General features: G+C 39.1%; 1 protein-coding gene across 1 annotated transcript; it reads right to left on the bottom strand.

Moving 5' to 3' along the window:
• Positions 1-683: 683 nt before the first annotated feature.
• ube2h (ubiquitin-conjugating enzyme E2H (UBC8 homolog, yeast)) lies at positions 684-21,394 on the bottom strand. Its single transcript, XM_026361991.1, has 7 exons — positions 21,137-21,394; positions 9,384-9,460; positions 8,109-8,183; positions 7,963-8,002; positions 7,006-7,058; positions 5,498-5,626; positions 684-5,385 (listed from the first exon to the last, which is right to left on the bottom strand). Exons 1-7 carry the CDS (start codon positions 21,187-21,189, stop codon positions 5,261-5,263), a joined length of 552 nt encoding a protein of 183 aa, XP_026217776.1. The 5' UTR covers positions 21,190-21,394; the 3' UTR covers positions 684-5,260.
• Positions 21,395-21,440: the final 46 nt, after the last annotated feature.

The following is a 21,440-nucleotide window of genomic DNA, read 5'->3' as shown; positions in this document are numbered from 1 at the left end:
GATACAACACACAGAAAATACAGGCAGCCGACCTGTGTTTTTGGAAGTGTGGTAGTAGATTCATTCTCAAGCTTCACAACACTCACAGAGATGAGGCCAGACAGCCCAGATAGGATAATGCCATACTGACACCTTGTGGAAAAGTTGAGTTAACAGGACAGAGTCAGGCATTTTAAAAAGACACATTTTTTTTGGTGGTTGAAACTATTGTGGTCAGTCATGATAACAACTTCACACATCTAAAGACATTTCTGTTCAAGAAACAGCAGGTAAAAAATTACCCAAGTAAAAATATTCATATTGATTACTGAATTAATTTGCCTTTGTCTACTTGATTTTGGCTCATATTGCCAGTTATCACTGGAGTGCAACAATAAAAATTGGACATTTATTTCACCTGGTATTCCACAATGTAAATGCTGCAGATTCAGACATTAATGAAAGATGGTAACAAACTGCAGGATCCAACCTGAAACAGAAGAATCCAGAGATGTGATAGTACATTCAAGCATTCATATACATTGAAATTATCTTCAGCAGCATTAAACCAGATTATAAGTATTATTTTAATGGTGTTTTACGGTCAAATATAGACAGAATATGTGGGAAAGACTGAGTGTGCACAGAGTTCCTCTTAGTAAAAGGACAAACAGATAGGAATCACCAGCCTCAGACAGAGCCAGTTCATACACATTGAATGTTTTATTAAAAAAGAAGTTATAACAGTTTATTTTATACACAACTATTTATGGAGGTTATAAGCCTATTAATAGAGAGCATTTGTCTTTTTGACAGGCATGCCCACTTCACAATGCAAAGAAAAAATAAAAACAACAAACCAGGAGAAGGGCAAAGAGGGCGATTTAAAAATAAGACCAAGGATGGACTTTTTAAAACAAAAAGAATCCTTTTGACCTTTTAACCCTCAAGTATCACACACTAAGTACCAAATACATAGTTTCAGTTACAAGCCGCATTATTTCTTTAATTGCCCTTACAAGGATAAATAAAGACGCATTGAATTGAATAGTTTCTATAAAAACGGCCATATTCCATGTTGTGTGTGCTGCTCAATCCCCTGATGGCAGCGACAGGCCAGCACGGGGCACAAATCCACACACGACAGAATGGGACTGTGCACCAAGCGAGCCTCGACCCCGCACCAGAAGCATGCAAGTGTGCGAGGAAACACAGGAAACACAGGCGGGAGGTGATATTATGGGAACAGAGTAATGATTCTCTGCAGCTGTGCTGATAAAAATGAAGAAGCGGCCCTGGATGTTGTGTCTATTGATTAATGATAGACCAGTCTTTTCAATTAGCTGAGGCCCTGTTTGTATCTGGTAAGGTGTGGGAGAATGTGTGAGTACGATTGTTGGGCTATGGCTCTTTACTCAACTTTCTATGCAGGTTTGCAATAGCTTTTGATGCCCCACCAGTCCTATCATGGGAAATCCAGTTGTTTGGAGCTCTGCGTAGTTAAGACATTTTTATGTGTAAGCCTGTGTCCTCAGAGCAGAATAGGTGAAGAGGAGACACCAAAAGGAAATTAAAAGCACAATAATCATGTTTTGAAGCAATTTTCTTAAGCTCTCAAGTTAAAGACAACTTGAATCAAAGGAAGTATTTTTAGCCTGACAATGAAAAACTAAGCATGTGCAAAAAAACAAAACAAACAAAAACCAAACAAACAAAAAAAAACCCAAGGGAGGCCACTGAAGAGGTCGAGTGGTTGTTATGTTTACAAGAGCAACACTAGGCCACAGCTGAGTATGTCGTATATCGTAGTTGTTTATTGCCCAGCAGATGCAAATAATGCTGAAAACCAAAGCTGGGATTTTACCCAAACACAAGCGTCTTGTTTTTGAATAAGACAAAAAAATATATAATTCGTTCCCTGCTGCACCACTGCATCATCTTCAGGCTTTTCTTTCTTCTTTTTTTTATAATTCACACATCAGATATACTGTATTTTTAGCACTCAAGTACAATACTGCAAAAAAGTAAAGTATAAGAAGAATGCCAATCTGAATTACTTAAATAGAGGAAAAACTCAAGATCAAGTTGTCAGCAGAGCAATATTTAAGCTGAACCATAACTTAAAACAGTGGTGCTCAATGATAACAGTAAAAAAACAAAAACAGGTTCATGTTAGTTAACAAATACACATCTATAGGAAGGTCATGGAGAACACACGAGCCAATTGTGAGAGTTTGGAAATACATCCAATGTGCACTTTGTTCTGTCTGAGTGAATGTGGATCACAAACACTCTGAACCCATGTGAAACAGTCGCATAGCTCTAAACAGCCTTGAACAATAGTCAGTATCACAGAAGTCAGCTCTGCAACAGCTAAAGTAGCTGCATCCTGCTGTAAGTTAACCACAAGTAAACACCCAAAACATCCCCAGGCTGGATCCGAGAAGTTATCGTCCCATTGCTTTAACAGTCAAACCCTTCTGGTAAATATTGGAAATTAAAAACCCGTTAGGGAGGTGCCTCTGTTCTACATGTGCATTCAAACGAGGCGATAAGTACAAGCATAGAACTGTGTTTTGAGTTCTGTTTTTAGAGAAAGAGCCTGAACCACTTAATTTCTGTAACGTTAGATCCATCAGGCTCACTACACGTCAAACATCACCCTCGTTTGAAATCCACTCATCTCTACAACTCAGAATCTGCAAGGAGAGAACAAGCAGTCATGACTATGGAGTATCTTACATAAAACCACACGGAAGACACTAACTAAAGGTCAGATGAGCAATGAATGCTTTATCAGGTAAGTATACCAAACTAGCTAACTTTATCTGTAATACAGCCATATAGCATATATTGTTTAGTTGAAGTCACCACCCAGCAAATCTAAACTACCCTGACAAAACACAGTTCAACAAATATTAGCATGATTTGCATCCTTTCAATACCTCATGTGTGAAAAGGTTTAATCAATATGCAAGACACAACCAATCTGTATTTCAAACCTGAGCCATTAAAGCCTAACAATCCTACATTAGCTCAAACACACCCAGCGGCACCCAGGCCTGGGCAATTCCCCTAATCTGCAACAGAGGTCGAATCACGAAACACGCAGGGTCATACTGAGGAATAGAAGTTGGATGATTAAAAACAATGTGCTTTTCTAGTTATGTCTGATCTTCATGGCTTTTCTGGGATTTGATTAATGGACACCCTCCTTTTTGGATGAGGCACAGAAGAGTTGAGATCAGAAATGACAATGTGATAATGTGCCTCAAACCTCCCGCTCAGGATTCACGACCTGCCCTGAAGCAACCAGTGATTCTTACTGCAACCTATGAAGTGATTACATTACAAGTTTCCTAGGTAGTTTGACTGCCACGTAAGCCTCGACAAACAACACTCTCAGTGTTTTGGGTTCATCACTAAGTTTTTATGAGGCTACAGAGATGTGTTTTATGTTTGTACAAGGTAGATGCTGTACACACACACACTCACACACACACTCACACACACACACACAAATATCCTAACGTGCTGACCCCACCTCCTCCCCCATCAGGCAAAAATGTGAGTACAAGAAATAAAAGTAGGACAAAACAAAACAAAATGCACAGCAGCAATTGCAATGTCTTTCCACAAATCATGGATTCACATGTCAAGTTGCCACAGTGAGTCAGCAACAAATGACGCCGAGTTTTTTTCTGTCAAATCTGCACATTTTAAATTTGTTAAATTCATTCCCTCAGTGAAAGTTGCTACAAGCCGAATGTCAAACATTTGGCTCTTATTTTGTAATCTTCTTCAAACCAATAAGAATCCTGGTAAGCAGACATGAAGTGTGGGAGTCCAGTCGATGCAGTCGGGGTACAAACCACAGGTCAGACCAGTATGAAGGGCATGCACTGGAGCAAACACCAAGTAACAGTGGAATGTGAGGAGGACTAACATTACATGAACCTGAATCGTCAATAAATCCTTCTTTCTTTTTACTCAGAACTGCACAGTAACCATATGACCACCTTTGTTGTTCCTCACTAAAATGTTGGTACCATTTTTCTAAATTCATATATAATTACATTCTACATCAACCTGGAAAGCTATTATTGACCAATAATACTAAAATAATTTGTTTTAAAAGCAGGAGCCCAGATGACTGACTGGCATCTTACACATTACTCACACTATACTAGGTGCTCATGTGTCTGAGGTGCTTCCTGATAGAAAACTAGTGCAAGCTGAATGAAATGTGAAATTCATATGGTCAGATGGTTAAAGAGTTGCTCTGATCTATTTTCTATTTCCATAATACCATGTGAGTCTGACCAGAATCTCCACAAACCTCTCAGAGTAGAGCCACTTTGTCTGGCTTTGAGCATCAATCTTTTAGACAGCTTGTGTAGAAAGAGTACGTTCAGCAAATCCACCACGTCTGTGACACCATGTGGTCACTCACCTTCTACTGAAACATGTATGTTGTTGATTTGTTCTTCAAACATGTTTATTTTGCACTGCTCAGCGACACATGAAGAGCTGCAGCAGATCAAGAGCAACAAAAAGTTAACAAAAAGTAACCAAAAAAGCATTTACACTGAAAGAGAAAGAAAGGCGTTGTTTTAAACTGATGTGTCTCAGCCAATATGCTGGAAATGCTATGCTTAGGCAGCCTTTAGGATCGATTTGTTTGTGTTTCTTGGCACTATACTTTTTTTTGTAGTTTCATGTAAGGTGTGCTAAATTGTGTGTGATTGTGCACCTTAAAAATACTGTCTTGACTTCAGGGTAATATTGTACAGCAGTTCACCCAGGCAAGCAAGATGTAAGTAGCTCTGTAGTGGAGCAACTAGCAAATCTTGGTCAGAATCAATTGGCATTGTGGGAAAACAATGGAAAACTGGATTCAGGTCAAACGTGAAAGTTCTCTTTTACAAAGTGAAATTGGAATAAAGAAATGAGATGTTCACGGGGAGATTTCCTGCCTACTACAACATAACACACCTTAAAAATGCAGAGATGACAGGGAGCAAATGCGCAGGCAGTTGAAATATCTGCGTAGGGAGAAACAGCTACAGAATGGGAAGGGTGTCTGTCAAACACACCAAGGCTAGATATCCATAAAAATCCTTGTTTAGTAGTAGTAATAATAATAATAATAATAATAATAATAAAAAAATCAACTTGTTTACATATGAATATTATAAGTCTGCTTTCTCATGGTTAGGAAATCAAATATAGTCTCTGTGGGGTTTAAAGGAGGGGGTGGGATGGGGGAGCCCTCCTATCACTACAACTCCATGTCCTGTGCCTCATCTTCTGAAAAATCAGACATGGAGCTTTCAGATGAAGAGTCACCTGCCCCCTCTTCCTGCTCCTTCAGGGCTTCCTCTGTTGCATATTTCTGGATGTATTCTAAAGAGAAAGGTGAGCAGAGTGACAGAAAAGCATGGTCAGACACAGAAAAGGTCATTAAATATAAAAATACTTGGGATCTACACCCAGATAGATATTCATTAGGTAAAACCTTTAATTTTCTGCTTGTACTCTTCTGGCCGGTGAAGGTACATGGCAGCTGCATCTCCATTCAGGGGGTCAATGGGGTTTGGGTAAGCCAGCAGCTGGGGCAGGAACGACTCAAAGATGTTGGTCAAATCTGGGGAAGTAGACAGTAGAATACACATAATATATATATATATATATATATATATATATATATATATATATATATATATATATATATATATATATATATAATGTGTAAATGTATATGTAAACAGTTACATACTAGTCTGGTTACCGTTTATTGGCAGTTACAGTCAATATTTTACAAAATGTATCCATTAATTTGAAGAAAGCTGAAATTTGCTTTGAAACAAATACAATTATAATGAGAAACAGCTGCCTATGCCAAGTAGCCACAGGAAAGATCATAATCCATTCACACACATCAGTCAGCAATAACTATACAGAAGGGAAGCCACACTGGCTACCAAACCACAATTGTAAAAGAAATGCAGCCTGATAGACTCATAGAAGTTAGACCCACAATAATCCCTTTCACTAGCTCTCTGCTAGCAGGCCTCTGGTTTCTTTCAGAGCAGAGGCCTACCACAAAACCTGCAATCCTTCTCTCGCCTTCTAGGTGTCACTGTTGGGTCCATTCAAGTTGGGAAAACAAAAACTTAAAAAACTGTATTGTACTACATTATGTTTACATGATTTATTCAGCTGCTTTTGTGTCATCTGTGTTTACAGGTAGTCATTATATACAATACTCGACTGACCAATTCCTTGCATGTTTGTCCAAGTTTCTTAACACTTTATAACACTCAATAAAATCTGCTGCAATTTAGAAGACTATGAACAAAGGTCTTACAATAGGACAGGGGAGTGAATATCTTCATTAGATTGGGCAAAAAAAAAAATAAAAAATACGGGGCAAGCTTCCTCATCTGATAACATTATTAATTTACAGTTCTAAAATGTATTGTTTTTTAATGATATCTCAATTTGTTGTAGGACAATTTCTATATCATTTTGTGGCATTCACATTCTGCTGCGAGTTATATCCAGAACACCAGTGAAAATAAATAGGGAGGGATGTTGAAAGATGTCCTAGAGATATTACTGTAAAGCCATTTATACTACTCAACAGCTATGCTAGCCATGTTCGGGGGCTGTAATGAGAAATTAATGGGGGGAGTGCACAGGGGGAAGGGCACACTGACATGGAGAGTAGCTGGAAGACATAGTGACAGTGAGAGGATCAACTGTGTAAGAAACATTAAGAATAATAAGTGCCAATGAGAGTATGGAGCATGTCTCCTACAGCTGACAGATTGTAAATCATTCTTCTCGAAGGTGAATGTTCTTTGACCTTGTCGGGCGAGGGTATTACCTCATTAGTGTTCACTTCTCCCCTCAGTAAGTAGATTAGGCTGGTGATGGCACTGTGTCAAGCGCTTCGCACATAATCACACAGACCCCGGTAAGGAAATTTAATATGGACAGATAGGCGGCAGGGCCACTCACCGTACAGGGCTGTCCATGTCTGGTTGATGACATCTAAACACACCGTTCCTGACCTGAGTAAATGAGAAGAAAACAGATTTAAAGTGGTGAAGAATGTTTGGTCCTGTGTCCTGGCTTACAGGTTGGATCTTCATATGTCTATTTTGTCCCCAAATCTGCTCAAAAAGGCCTGTCCCATTAAATGTTGGCTTTAAATCCCCAAATTAGAGAAAACCTCCTCTTACTAATGTGTACAAAATTGGATTAGTTCTTCTTGATGACAGCAAGACAGTGTACAGACTTGAAGTTGACCCATGGAAAAAAAGAAAGGTATATAATATACAATAATAAATGAAATATATAAAAGTCTGACAAATATCACAAACTTTGTGTTATGTTTCTCCATGTAGTACAGACTTTACAGCAGAAATGCAGTGTTTCACCAGAAATGTGCAATTGCATGTATGAGATTTGTCAAAGCACCTTGCCAGATGATGTCATGTTGCAGAAGAAGTTGAGCCAGATCCAACTTTTTTTCCGCATGACACTGTCATTTTGACTGAGCCCCTGATAATACTAGTGCCCGCTGCATTACGCACTCTACCTGATTCATATGAATGAGGAGAGTGCGTTTCTGACCTTGTCCTTAGGAGGCCCTGGCCTCTGAGCAGTGAGTTAATATACCCATTGATACAGAGCACTTAGGCAGGTCCAATATTTCTGTCATTTGCAGCTTTTAGCCAATCATGCCAAAATAGTTGTCTCAGTGAAAGATTAAAGATGTGACAACAGCTATAACTAATAATAAAAAGCAAGAGAGACATTTAAATTAAATGAGAACGAATATAAATAAATACAACAAATGCTTTAACTTTAATACAAACAACAATCAATGTAAAGGACCAGTAATCCAATACTATGCTGTTATTAGACAACAAAAACGTCCAAACATTTTATGCTTGATTGAAATCAACTTACGCTTCATCAATGTTGGGATGAAAAATCTTGTTCATGAATCCTGAAAGAAAAAAAAAAACAAGTTAGAGATGATGACGCTGCAAAAAAGTGTAGTGAGACCTAAAACAATGGGATCTTCATACTGCATGGTTCAGTAGTGCGCCTACCTATTGATGGCGATTTGAAAGGGTATTTGTCAGGAAGATCTACTCGCACCTTCCACACACCTCCTTCGTACGGCGCTGCACATGAGGACAGAGTAGAGACATTCATTCAACTGAACACCATATTTGTCTTTCCTGCACTCCAACCAAATTTCTATACTCCTTTCTTCTCTGCTCAAAAACCCAACAGAGGATCACTTGAGAAATGAGCTGCACATTCTCTCTGCCATTTTATGCAGTAATGCATTTGAGCCCAGGAGAATTCTTACTTCCAAATCACATAATATACTGACATCAAAGAGAAAGAATAAGATTGTGTGACTGTGTGGTGCTCTCCCAGAGCAGCAGTGTGTAACAGGAATCTCAAGTTCTGTACTGAAACTGAACAGCACACAGATGACTACACACATTGAGGACGAATGGCAGCAAGCACATATAACAGTACCATTTTATTTGGAATAGTTTCTAAGTGTCATAAACAGGCTCAAACAGTCACTTCCTCTAACTGGTGTGTAAGTGTCAGTGGTTTTACTGTGACATGTTTCAAACTGCAGACAAAAGAAGTATTTCCTGCTGATGAGGCTGCTCCCCTCATCCGTCCATTCTGCCCAAGCCTGGATACCCTGTTTCACACATTGTTGTCTCAGGTCTGGTTTTCTGTTCCTGAGCTGCTGTGATGAAACTTTTTTTTAGGCTCCAAACAGGAGGTTGACTGAGACTGTCATTCTCTCTGCACTCATACAACATTCACTGTCACTTTATTTTTGTTTTAAGTGTATAGGTACTGGTGCTGGGAGGTATACCAGTTAATCTGATATGTGGCTTGTAATTTCATGTACTGTATTAATTTTTCATATACTGTCATAGAGTCACATTACTGAATTAACAGCTGTAATATTTCAGTATGCAAAACAATCGTATAATAAGAAAAAGAAAAAGAAAAAACAGTGTTCAGCTTGTGTGTGATTCTGAAGATGCACCAAAAGAGGAGCTGTGTGTGCAGTTTGAAAGTTCTTTTTTTGAAAGGATCTGACTCAGATTGAGGGACTACATCTCTGAAGGTTTGTCAAGCCACCTTTATTGCACTGATGGTAGCACTTTACTCATCAGTGGTCAGATGTAAGTTGTTTTTAACAAGAATTTGAATGTGGTTGACAAATAGTTTTAAATACAGTATGTTGAGTGTTTTGTCAAAGAAGAGACATTATTCAAGAACCCAAGTTTTCTTGAACGTATGTGTTAACACATAGCTACATGCTGCATGTAAGAAACACTTACTTCCTTGTGGTCCGAAAAACTTCACTACAAATTCATTGAGTCCACTGAGGATGGTGACTTCATGTTTGCTCTCGATGCTGTTAACGCTGTTAAGGACAATTGTTTTATGTGATTGCACATACATAAACAAACACAACCTGAGGGTTAACAGTGAAGAACAATTTCTGAATAGTACTCAATTACAATTTGGCCTCTCTAAAAATGTTCTTCACCTGCAGTTATAGGCCATTTTCAAAAGCTTTGTTCCTGAGGCACAATCTGATCTTTCTTAAACACAACATCAGAAACTCAGAAAAATAGCCACAAAATTAGTGAAACAGAGACAGAAGGTACACATGGGATAAAATCCTGTTCTTCATGTCACACAGTAGCAGCTGGCTTGTCAATCCTGATTGAGTGTGGATCCCATTAGCAGTACACTGACCCCCAAAGGGTTAAATCAAACTGGAGGTTATTTTAAGCTCTGGTTGAGTATGTGAACAGGAGACTGAATCCCTGGCTTCGGCAAGGAAATGTGTCATTGTCAGACAGAAGAGGAACCTCTCTGTTCTCTACTCGGAGTCAAGGAGCCATTCAAAGGCTGTGTGGTTGCAAAGTCCAAGGCAGAATGAATAACCACTGACACCACAAGTACAATATTTATCTAAACCATGCGAACAAAACAACAATTAGCCCAGTGCTTAAGGAAACCTTTCTCCCATGTCAGACTACATGCATTATGTTTACATTCTGCAGCTGAACCAGTTATGCCCCTCATGTAAAGGACATCTAACCAGTAGTGAAGCCACTGGTGTGTGAGCAAATGTGTGTTGGTCACATGAGAAAGGGAAGCAATGCAGGCAGGGGGGATGGTATAGAGTATGTATGTTGTGGTGTATAAGGCAGGGCAGGGGGGATTAGCTATTACTGGAGTTGAGTTAACAGTGATTGTGCTATATACACATAATTGACACTGCAAATAGTGACTGACAAAGCAAACACTCATCCTTTGCTTATTTTCTAACACATATCAGCATTTGCCTTTTAGACAGAGTTAAAGGGCTTACAGGAAATGGTATCATTACATGGCTTTACAAGATACTAAAAATATAAGCAAGAAGAAGTGCAACTGCTGGGCTCTTGGTGATGTAAATATTTGTGTAACCATAGTAAGATCATGTGAGAGAAGAAGGAGGTAGGGAAAAGGAGTGCAGATTACATTGCACTTACATGATGATGACACAGCCACAAATCACTTGTAGTCATTTTGAAAAGCATGTCAAAAGAGTTCAAACTCATAAAAAACAAATTTCTGTTTTTGTTGCTGGTCTGAGCATTACAATCTGTTCATATTTGTCATGTTAATAGCAGTGTGGTTGCCACTGGTTTACACTGGTATACCTGCAGCATGCACACTCATTACTGACGATCTTTATCTTAAGGAACAATCCCTGGCTTTGACGTCAACTTCAGCACTCCCATCTCATCCTCTTATCTGTGTCTTTCTGATGGTCCAACTCATTGGCTTTTGTTTCATATAGGGAGACCTAAGGCTTAAGCACCTGTTTCTTCTAACTAGCCCCCTTCTATAATGAAAAACAGGTATATTAAACCAGAACTTGTTCCTGATACAGTTTGTGAACTCCCAGCAATTTGCTGGAGTAGAATATGGCTGCAGCTACAGCTACTCTGTCAGTCACTAAAGAAAGAGAGCTAAGTGGACATTTCCACAACTAGATAAGTAGGAAATGCACTTTAACTGTGAGTTTCACTGACATGGCAAACTGTATTTGCCAGTGGGAAGAAAAATAGGAAAAAATGGTTTCACCTTCATAGCTGGCACAAAACAATAACAGCAATTGACACCAACATTAATGTAACATTTATATAGGAATGTTTCAATGCTGTATACGTATATATCTATGTCAATCAAATGCAGTTACATGAACACTGTAAACAAACTTATTAATAATGCATTAAATCACTCCATATTGTGTGTAATAAATTAAAACACTCACTCATTCTAACAACATGCATATATTGGTTTAAAAAAATATTAGGACAACTAAACTAAGAACATCTATTTTATTAGGTTTATGCATTTTCTTGCTACCCATTCCCAGCATAAGGATTGTGACCATCCTTCCACCTTGGATTAGTATAGATAAGTCATAATCTGTGGATCGCACCAGCTCAATATCCTTTTACACACATATATAATCTGATGCACAGGGTTCAATCAATCCAGAAGAACATACCCACAAATCCTCGCTCAGGCAGGTCAGACAACCTTGAAAACCATAAACTATAACAGCAACACAGACTCCGGTGTTAAAACCGTTTCACGACTAGACTTTTTTCATATAATGACATGCAAAACTAAACACATTGCAGAAAGAAAAGGTCTGACAGATCTACTTTCACACTACCAATTAACCTGTTTAAATGTTTCAAAGTTTACCCAAGGTCAATGTCATCTTTCTAAGATGATTTTATCTTTATAAAAGCACATGTATTGGCTTAAGTGCTAAAATATGCAGTAAATAGCATTTACGGTTGTGGTCTAGACATGTCTTGTTTTCATTCCGGTTCTTTTCGGCCACTATCCCTGCATGAACCAGGATCAAAATATCCCGGGCCGGACCAACCTCTTTCTAAGTATGGAAAACAAACATGATGGGGAGTCATAAAAAGCACTCGTGTTAACTATGCTTCTCAACATCTTACTTTGGAGACTTGTTGATCTGGTAAAAAGGGAGGTTGTGTCTAGTTTCAAAGCACATCACTGTCTCTCATTTTATTTTGTAAGACAAAGTCATCTGTTTCATCAGCAGGATGAATTTAAAAATGCAGCATAAAATCTGTTGTGCAACAAAGCAATCCAAAATTGCCTATGCATTTTTTAATAACAATATCAGTATTAAAAGTCTTTGTTATTTACAATCAAATTGGAAGATCAAGCTGGCACTGCAGAGCAGTATTTATATCTCTTGGTACTATGATACTGTAGTCTAGTATTTAGTACAGTCATCCTGGACACACTAGGCTGAAATAACAGGAAAGGCAGGAAAAACAAACAAGAGAGATGTTGAAGGAAAAAATGGAAGAAACACGGAAAGGTTGAAGCTAGTGGACAGGCAGAGTGACAGTGACGCACAGATAATGACAGAAGAGTTCGGTCTGGTGAATACTGATCTAGTTTCACAGCCAGATCTGTAGATGTGAATGACATCATTGCTGTGGACTGCAGGCCTATGACAACTGTGCCTATGTGTATATAAACACACAGAGACCAGACATCAGTTTTTGATTTGACTTTAGAGAGAACATTTATGCTATAAAAAACTAATCAAGATTTCAAAGTGACAATATTGGAAAGTGCTTAATTTTGTTCTGAAGGGTTTTTCAAAGAAAAGCTATGAAGTAGTATTTCCATAAGAGTAAGTAAAGCATAAATTAAGCAATCTAACATGCACCTGCAGTGGCATCTACTTTTGCCTATAGTGTGTATTGTGTGAGACTGTATTTTACAGAATTTAGATTTTCTAGAAGGTATTTCTAGACATTTGGATTGAGTCTGTAAATACTCAAGTAAATTTGTATGCTATATCTTCACAGTGGTTGATAAAGCTGTGTATTAGAATGGCAGGCCTGATGAGGCATACCTACATTCACTTAATGCGCACAGCAACAATGTTTGCTTTTGCTAGATGAATTGACAAATAACCTGGTATAAGAAAAAACTAAAATTGGATTATGATCATAAATTTGAAAACAGTCAATTTACATACATTTATATACATTAACTCCTTTAAGAGCACTTGGTTTATAGAGGAGGAACTCTGAGGCAGCGACCTGTCTTTTGGTTTCCCCCCTCACACACAGATGTAGCGACAATATACAATCAAAGACCTTGCAGATAAAAGGCAGGAAACAAAGCAGCTGTTTCAGGGTGTACGCAACGGGTAGGCTTCCTCCACCAAGAAACACCATATACACTACAGAACAAAGGCAGAAGCTAATGCCTATTAGCTACATGTGTAACAGCAAGGTACAATCTGCAGAGAAAAATAAGATAGAACTATACACACAAAAAAGTCAATAGCAACTTACAGAAACCTGTCAGAAGACACACCCTGTGGTCGTGGAAAAGATGTTAATCTGTTTCAGAAAGGTCAAATTATTGGATATGCATCAAGCAAAGAAAACATCTAAGGAGATTGATAAAACTACTAAAACTGGGTTAAGAACTGTCTAATCCATTATTGAAAACTGGAAGGATAGTGGGAAAAGAATTCTTGAATGACTGTGATTTAATCAGCTAACAACTAAACAAACGCAGTTCTCCCCTGCAGCCATCACCAGCTAAACTGACTGACCCCTCTACACTCTCTCTCTCTCTCTCATACTGAGGCTAATATCTCTCTCAGCTGTTTACTGTTATTGCTCATTAAATCAGACTCGTTAGTCATCGTCAATGCAGATTTGAAGCTTGCCTGAGTCATTTCAACTGTCAGATACCCTCTCAAACTGTAGCTCATTTGACTCCACAGATAGATAATCCGGTGAAAACATGGATTAGAGGCATGCTCTGAAAGGGGAACAAAATAAGAACGGAATGGGAAACCATCTACACTAGTGATGGCTCACTAAAAAAAAGTTTCAACCAATATGCAAACAAAAAAATTGCTGGCAATGTCCCATAAAACAATGTGCACACCTTCATACATACATTTTATTTCAGTAAGATGGCATCAGGGCTCTAACAAAGAAAAAACATTTCAGTTTAATACTGCACATTTAGCAACATGCTAAAAGGAGCAACACAGCAGAAAAACAGTTGCACTAGCTACTCATGCACAAAATGTTTTTAAAGGAGGAAGTTGTAATTTTCAGTTAAAAAGCTAGAAATCATCAAGCAGTCATGAAAGAGCTGAAATGTTACAAATGCAGGTTTGCTTGACTTATTTGGAAATTGAAGTTTCATCCACTGTTCCGAACCCACTGAATCTAATGCTGTGCACACTTCCACCTCTAGTTGTGAAACGTCACATAGATAAGCCTTGCAACAGCCACCACTCATTGGTCAAGTTCCCCCACTGTTAATGCATGTATGTTCTCAGCTCTCATACGAAATGGGATCCTGGCTAGATCTGAATGGTGAATAGAGGTGTACTAGTATGATAGTAACAGCCCTATGACCATGCCTGCTGCTCTCACTTCCCCTTTGTCCTTCACACACCTCCAAAGAGATACAACAGATCTGGCATTTAGCTGTCTATGTCCACTCAGGGGAACCTGAAGTCTTTTTAAACTATAATATATGTAGACAGATTTATAACATGTGATTGTTCTATGTGGGAGAAAAAAAGGAATAGCTCTGTAGATCAAACTACAAAAAGACTACTTTGTTAACTGTATTGTAATTTGTAATTTAAGAGAACCTTTTTCAGGTTCATGTTAGTATATAACATAAGGCACATTAACTAGCTTCAACCTCTGCTTATCACTGAAACACAACATACACCATTATTGATGTTACATATCTGACCATTTTTTTTGCTATGAAAAAAAAAAAACTTATTATTTTTTACATTTCCAACTACTGCTGCCTCACAAACTATATTAGAAAATAAACTGGGCAGCTGATGAAGAAAATGAAAATCCAGGTCAGAGGATAAGCAGTTAGGATAATGGGTGGGTGGATGGATGGATGGTCAGAAATGTTTTGGTTAAAGTAGGAAAGATTAAGATTCTAGTTGCCACTGAACAGTATTTTTTGGGATAAAATAAACTTTAACATATCAAGTGTAGAGTTTTTGTCCAACGCTGGGCTTAAACTAACTGTTCTCAAAGCATCCAGCTCTGACACATTAAGTGTGAGAATACTGATGGAGCACTCAGTGCCAGTGTGTGCAGAGAGTGCAAAACAACAAAAAAAACTGCACAGCAGGTTTTACATATCAATGGACATATGGCCCCAAAGGCCTGACTCACTGAGATCCACATGTAAATGTCTGGTAGCTGTTAAGTACTATGCTCACTAGATAGTGAGTAAGAAGTAAATTAACTATCAATACCTCAATTTCATTTCTGCTTTAACAAAGGTCAGATGTGCGAATTTTAACAAGACCTTCAAAAGGTCTATATTTTCTAAGCTCATACAAAAATGTGTACACACACGAAAAACCCAGGTAAATGCTCAACAATTAACCTAGTATATCATAATCAATTTGCAATTCAAATGGGGTTTCCTTTATATACAGATCTCATTATAGTCTTCTAGCTGTTGGCTACCTTGCTGTGTGAAAGCTGGAGCAGCACAATACTGCACAGGCTACGTTCTTTGTCTTCTTTGCTGAGAGATGAGAGCCCACCCACTGCAATCAAATGTGAATCCTTCAGCTGCTCTTCCTTTCAGTCCTTCACTAAATCAACAGTCTATTTACAGCGATAGCACCGAGTCTCTCTGTGTGTGCATGCGCATGAGCTGCATGCATGTACACACAAATGAAATGATCATTAACGATCACAAAACTGTGCCAGAGCAGGAGACACAAGGACCTGAATCTGAGACAAATGCCTAATGAGCAAATCTAACAGACAAGATAAGCTCTGTGTTGTAATGACAAAAATTGATTTGATTTCAACAGTGGTGACATGCTGAAGACATTGCAAAGACAAACCTGAATCTCAGTATAGTAAGCATCTGACACATAATTTTATCAGCTTGATACAGGCTAGTAATGCACAGATGCTTGTCCGAGTCAAGTAAAGGGTGTGGATAGTGTCAGTTGCACCTTTTTGATAAGGCTCACTTGCCTCCAAAAGATGACTAAACATGCTTTTGTCACCCCTTCAATTTTCCACATGCACATGCTGCAGTGCACATGAGCTGCAGAGGCAGGCTGAACTCTCCAGTGCCAGAAAAAAAATTATGCGAAACGAAGAGAGGAACTTCAGTCCATCTGTTTTTCTAAGGGAACCCAGCCATGCGTGCAGGAAGCTTCACTGTTTGCCTGGTGGGATTAACAGTGAGGGCTTCAAATCTCCTCCTGTCAGGGATGCCATGCTCCTGGACCCCCAACACAGCAGTGTCAATCAAGCAAAAGCCCCTATATAGGAGGGGTCCCATTATTTACCAGGTCACCTTGTGTTCACTCATGAAAAAATAAAAAGGAAAAAAGGAAAAAGAGCAAGAGCTTGCTTGTGGCTGGATGATGTAGCATATTTTGAATTTATTTAGTGAATTTGCCCTTTGGGGATCATTAAAGTCTTATCTTATATTGACACATGTATGTACAAATGACTTGAAGATTAAGTGTTTTTAGAATTTTAGACTCACACTGTAAGTTAAGTAAGTTTGCAGAATAAAAAACATTTTTTCATCTTTCATTTTTATTAATTTCACAGGTATACACCCCAATTATCTGGACAGGGACATAGTTTTTACGATACAGCCTTTATACATCACCAAATGGGTTTAAAATAAAACAATGAAGATGTGATTGAAGTGTAGACTTTCAGTTTTATTTTAAGAGGTTTTATAAAAATATGGCATTTAACATTTAGCAAGGAACAATAATAAAAATCAGTGTGATTATGTTAAGCTGTAATAAATATGGACTACCTAGCTGATAGTTGGTATTAACAGTATTGTCAATGCAATGTCAAAGACAAAATGTCTGAGGTAAACTCCGATCTCCAGACATCCTGCAGACTCACCCCATCCAAATAATATATAATTTCAGTAAAACATTAGAGGCATCTGTTTTATGTTTTTGTCCTGCATACTGACAATATATGCAACATTTTCTGTCAGTACAATGAAAAGTGGTACTTGGGCCTGTGAGTTTTCAGTAAATGTCCAGGGCTTTTTTGCTACATACTACAGTGAATTGACTTCTTTTGCACAACAATAATAATGTATGTTGTTAACTGATGTAGGTTCATCATCTGACCTGACCTTTCCCCATTCTAGTCATGGGTTCATCATGCTTCTTTTCATTCAATCGCTCTCTCTCTCAGGAACAGACAGAAAACGGCTGGCTCCTTCCCAATAACTGGGTCTAGTTGGTTCAGTCCTGCAATAACAGCAGTGAGTGCAGATTAGCTGCCCGTGACTGTGTGACATGGTCTGACACAGCAGTGGGAGGTGGGGGTCACAAGGGCTCCTGCAAATGGGAAACCCGAAAAACCCTGCTGCTGATGCTGTCCGGATGTCATGTTACAAGGGCACAATGGGGCCGAACCACCAAGCGGAGAGCAGATAAAGCTCAGGATTGGTATTCTACTCAGGGTGGGTGGAGGGATGTTGTGGGTAAGGGAGTGGGGGGAATGATACTATAAGAAAGGCAGGGAGGAGATGGGCAGTGCCTCTACAAACCAACCCCTTACTGTGGACAACTGAATACATCAGGATTACTAAAAGCGAAGTATTGCTTCAAAAGTGACTTCCATGAAGAAAACGTACAATAAATCTGTCATTTCAAACTCTCTTTGAATGGCAAGAGTTGAAGCACCAACATTACAATACATCGTACCCTCTGACAAATCTGATTTGGGGCGAAAAGGTGACCCACATACACAGGTACTGATGGCTGGTATGATGGACACGGGGCCAGCTGAAGCATGCAAAACCCTTCCCAACAAGTCCCCGCAGTCTCAAAAACAATTTGCCAATGCCCATGCTTCACAGAACTGCTATCCAATCAATTTCAGACTTTCCAGCAGTAAAGGCTGAAAAGCACCATCTAAATACAGGTCTAAATATTTTAATGTTATAAGATTCTATTTAACAAAGAATGCACACCTCTAATGTTCAGTTCTATGGTATTATCAAAATACACACTTCAACACAACAATTTCTTTGAGTAGTGACTAAACACTGGTAAAATGATTTACACTGGTAAACGGTTTCAAAGAACAGGAAAAATGGATTTGAGACTCTGTTCCTTGATGTGAAAAACTGTGGTACAGCTGTATTTTACAGGTGTCATAATTTCCAAATAATTTCCTGAGAAATGTTCTCATACACTTCTGGTATTTTGTTGTTTACAACACTTTTCCAATAAATGTGACACACTACGCAGATATGTGAAATAAAGTCTGTCTTCACTGTACTTCTATATTTTTCACTTGTTTTGTCCCTCTTATCAGATGGTATGCAAGAGAGGCTGACTAATGTTGAATGCATGCAAATAATAGCATAACTACCTAAATAGTCGGTGTAGTCAACCCCACACACACAGATTTAGGAGGAGTGCATGTTCAAGAGCGAGAGTGATTAGCAGGTGTCCTAAAGCTAAAGCAAGTCACTGGGAATAATATAAGCTGTCTTTGCCAATTATGGCTCTAAGGTGATAATGGAAGGACCTGAAAGAACAGGGGAAATCGAAATATACAGTGTTAACCAGCACTGAATGCCTCCATTATGACAATTTCATTGGCATGAAAACACAAAGACTATACATTTGGTGCTAAAAGCAGACTGCCACTCATCAGTCTGGCTTAAGTTTAAACCAAGTGATACAACATGCTGAGGTCATTCTGACATTCATTTTCGTGAATTCCCTAATGAACTCCGCCCTAGATTCTCTGCTCTCTGGTGGCAGCAGCAAATTAATGCGTGAGGACTCTCAGTGTCAGCCTATAAGAAGGAAGCTGGTCCTGTCTAACAGGCAGTGTGAGTTTCAGGTTTTGGTTACACCAAGGGGAGACGCGAGGATATAGAGCACAGAGAGAAGGTTGTTGCTACTAGTTTTGCTCTGGGGACAAAAACCAAAGGAAGGAACTACTGCCCATAGCAGTAACCTGGAGCTCCCCCTGTTACAACCCCAGTCAGCAGTGAACACACGTGCTATGTAAGCCAGTTAATCTCAGTTCTAGAGACCTACATTTAGTGCACTAATACTGTAAAACACACACAGGTCATTTGTATGGAACTGAGCAGGTGTCATACAGCAAACCTGCTCTTGCCTGTCAGTCAAGTTACTCAAGGAGTAGAGTGGCTGCACTACTACTGCAAAACTGTGTGTGTGTGTGTGTGTGTGTGTGTCTTGCAATTTTCAAAGACTGCTTGTTCTGTATGCTTCACCACTCTGTCATGGCTGTCATAGTCTACACATAAGTGGAATAGTGTGGGGGGGAGCCTGAACTAGCTCAAACAAGAACTGCTGCTAGCTAGGATACATAACAAAATGCCTTGGGCAACAAACCGAAATATCAAAAGAAATGTTTGTTGAATTGAGGTTCAACCTTGTTATTGTGTATTATATAGTGCTGCAACAAGACTAGCCATACTACACTTCTAATGTGGAGGTATGAAGTGGGATATAGCTATAATAAAATGCATGATCAGAAGTCCATAAGACAGGTACAGCAGACCTAAATAATAGTATTTTTTCAATTTAACAAAAAATGAACAATTACATTGATCCAGTCAGCATAACTTCCTCTTGTTCTTAGTTTATTTGAACCAGCCCAGTTCTAGCCCCATATTTGACTAAGCTTTACTGCCATCCCATCAGCTGTTCTAAGTCCCTCCCTCCTGTGGTTTCCGGCTAGTAACAGGCGCTCCAATCATTAAACTTGTTTCCACTGTGCTGGGACATAAACACAAACTACTTGTTCATGGGGTTCTTCTGGAACATTGTATGGACTGGAAACGTGTGGTTAGAGTTTAGCTATATTTAAAATCTCCATGTCAGCTCTACGTGAAGTTGAGCAAATACACCAGAAGTATGAAAGTAAACACAGGAACAACGACTTGAAAACAGAACACACTAGTTTTCCACAGTGAAAACGGCAGCAGGGGTCGTGACACATGCTGTACCACTTACTAAACAGGTGCTACACTCCCTGTCAATCCCAATTCTTTAAAACCACCAATTATAACCACTGTAACATGATATAAGTTAGGCTTTTATATGTTTGCCTGCAGACACTGAAGTACAGTGAGACACACACACAGATCAGGTGGCCATTTTGATGTTGAAATTAACCAGCAGACTAGCAAGCCAGCTCAGCAGCGTTACAAGGTAACATTTCAAGTGACACATACAATAACACAATCACAAAAACCCTAAGTAGGATTTTAAAGCAACTCTAATTGGACCCATAAAGGCCTCACACGCTGCAATAACGCCAACGCGTTGACAAGGGTAGAACAAAAGACAGCAGCATTTTCAGTTGACGTTAGCCTTACGTTATGTAAACAAGCTCCTGTGTCAACGTGTAAAGGGGCAGTTTTGACTTAACACCCCTGACAAACAACAGGCTGGACAAAGAAGCTAAATTGCCAGAAGGTGTTTTACATCGTCTACTGTTGCCAGATCTATTGGTGGTGCATCAAAAAATGAAAGGCATTCCTGTAAAAGGAGAACAACGTTAGCGTCTGTTCGGCTCTTGCTGTATTTTTCAAATGTAGACAACAAGCTAACGTTGGTGCTATAAAAAAAATAATCTGCTGGGGAAAAATGCTGAAAATACACGGGACCGATCTGATTAGATAATACAGCTGTCCCAACGGCGACTGGAGGCTCGCAGGACAGAAATAGATAGATAGATAGCCTTAACACTTGGCTTTGCTAGCAAAATGTTGTTTACACAAAAACACCAGTCTTTCACAATGAAAGCTCTCTACTAAACGTTACCACGACAATAAAAGACTACCAATAAATAGGGTTTGTTCATATCACATTTCCATATATACCAAGAAGTAGCTAGCTGAGTAGACAGACTGAGACACTGTTGTTTATGTTCAGAAAGGATACAGTTTCACCACATCGGTATCCATTCGCCTTTTGCCCGGACTTGGAGACGACATTTTTGTTATTTCCACCGCAGAACAGCAGCAAGTAGACTAGGAGCTAGCACCCGAAACGCTAGACAGTCTAGCAAACGGTACTAGCCGAAAGTTAACATTTGCTTTCAGAAATATTCGCAGCAAAGCGTCCTCACAGTCCACTGTCTCTCTGTCCGAATGAGTAGCTGAGCTAACGTCAGACCTCGACTGTTCACTGCCTCAGCGTTGTGACCATGGCTCTGAGAAGCTAGGATCCCTCCGCGGACTGCGTC

This window comes from Anabas testudineus, chromosome 23 (assembly GCF_900324465.2).
Source record: "Anabas testudineus chromosome 23, fAnaTes1.2, whole genome shotgun sequence".
NCBI classification, from domain to species: Eukaryota; Metazoa; Chordata; class Actinopteri; order Anabantiformes; family Anabantidae; genus Anabas; species Anabas testudineus.
This window is presented reverse-complemented; position numbering and strand designations above follow the sequence as displayed.

What these genes read in the sequence shown, in the direction of transcription:
- ube2h (XM_026361991.1), bottom strand. Translation starts at nt 21,189, where the DNA reads ATGTCGTCTCCAAGTCCGGGCAAAAGGCGAATGGATACCGATGTGGTG. An exon ending in GTTTTTCGGACCACAAGGAA is followed by an intron (nt 8,184 to 9,383) that starts GTAAGTGTTTCT and finishes CCTCATGTGCAG; the next exon opens with CGCCGTACGAAGGAGGTGTG. An exon ending in GTACAAGCAGAAAATTAAAG is followed by an intron (nt 5,386 to 5,497) that starts GTTTTACCTAAT and finishes CTTTCTCTTTAG; the next exon opens with AATACATCCAGAAATATGCA.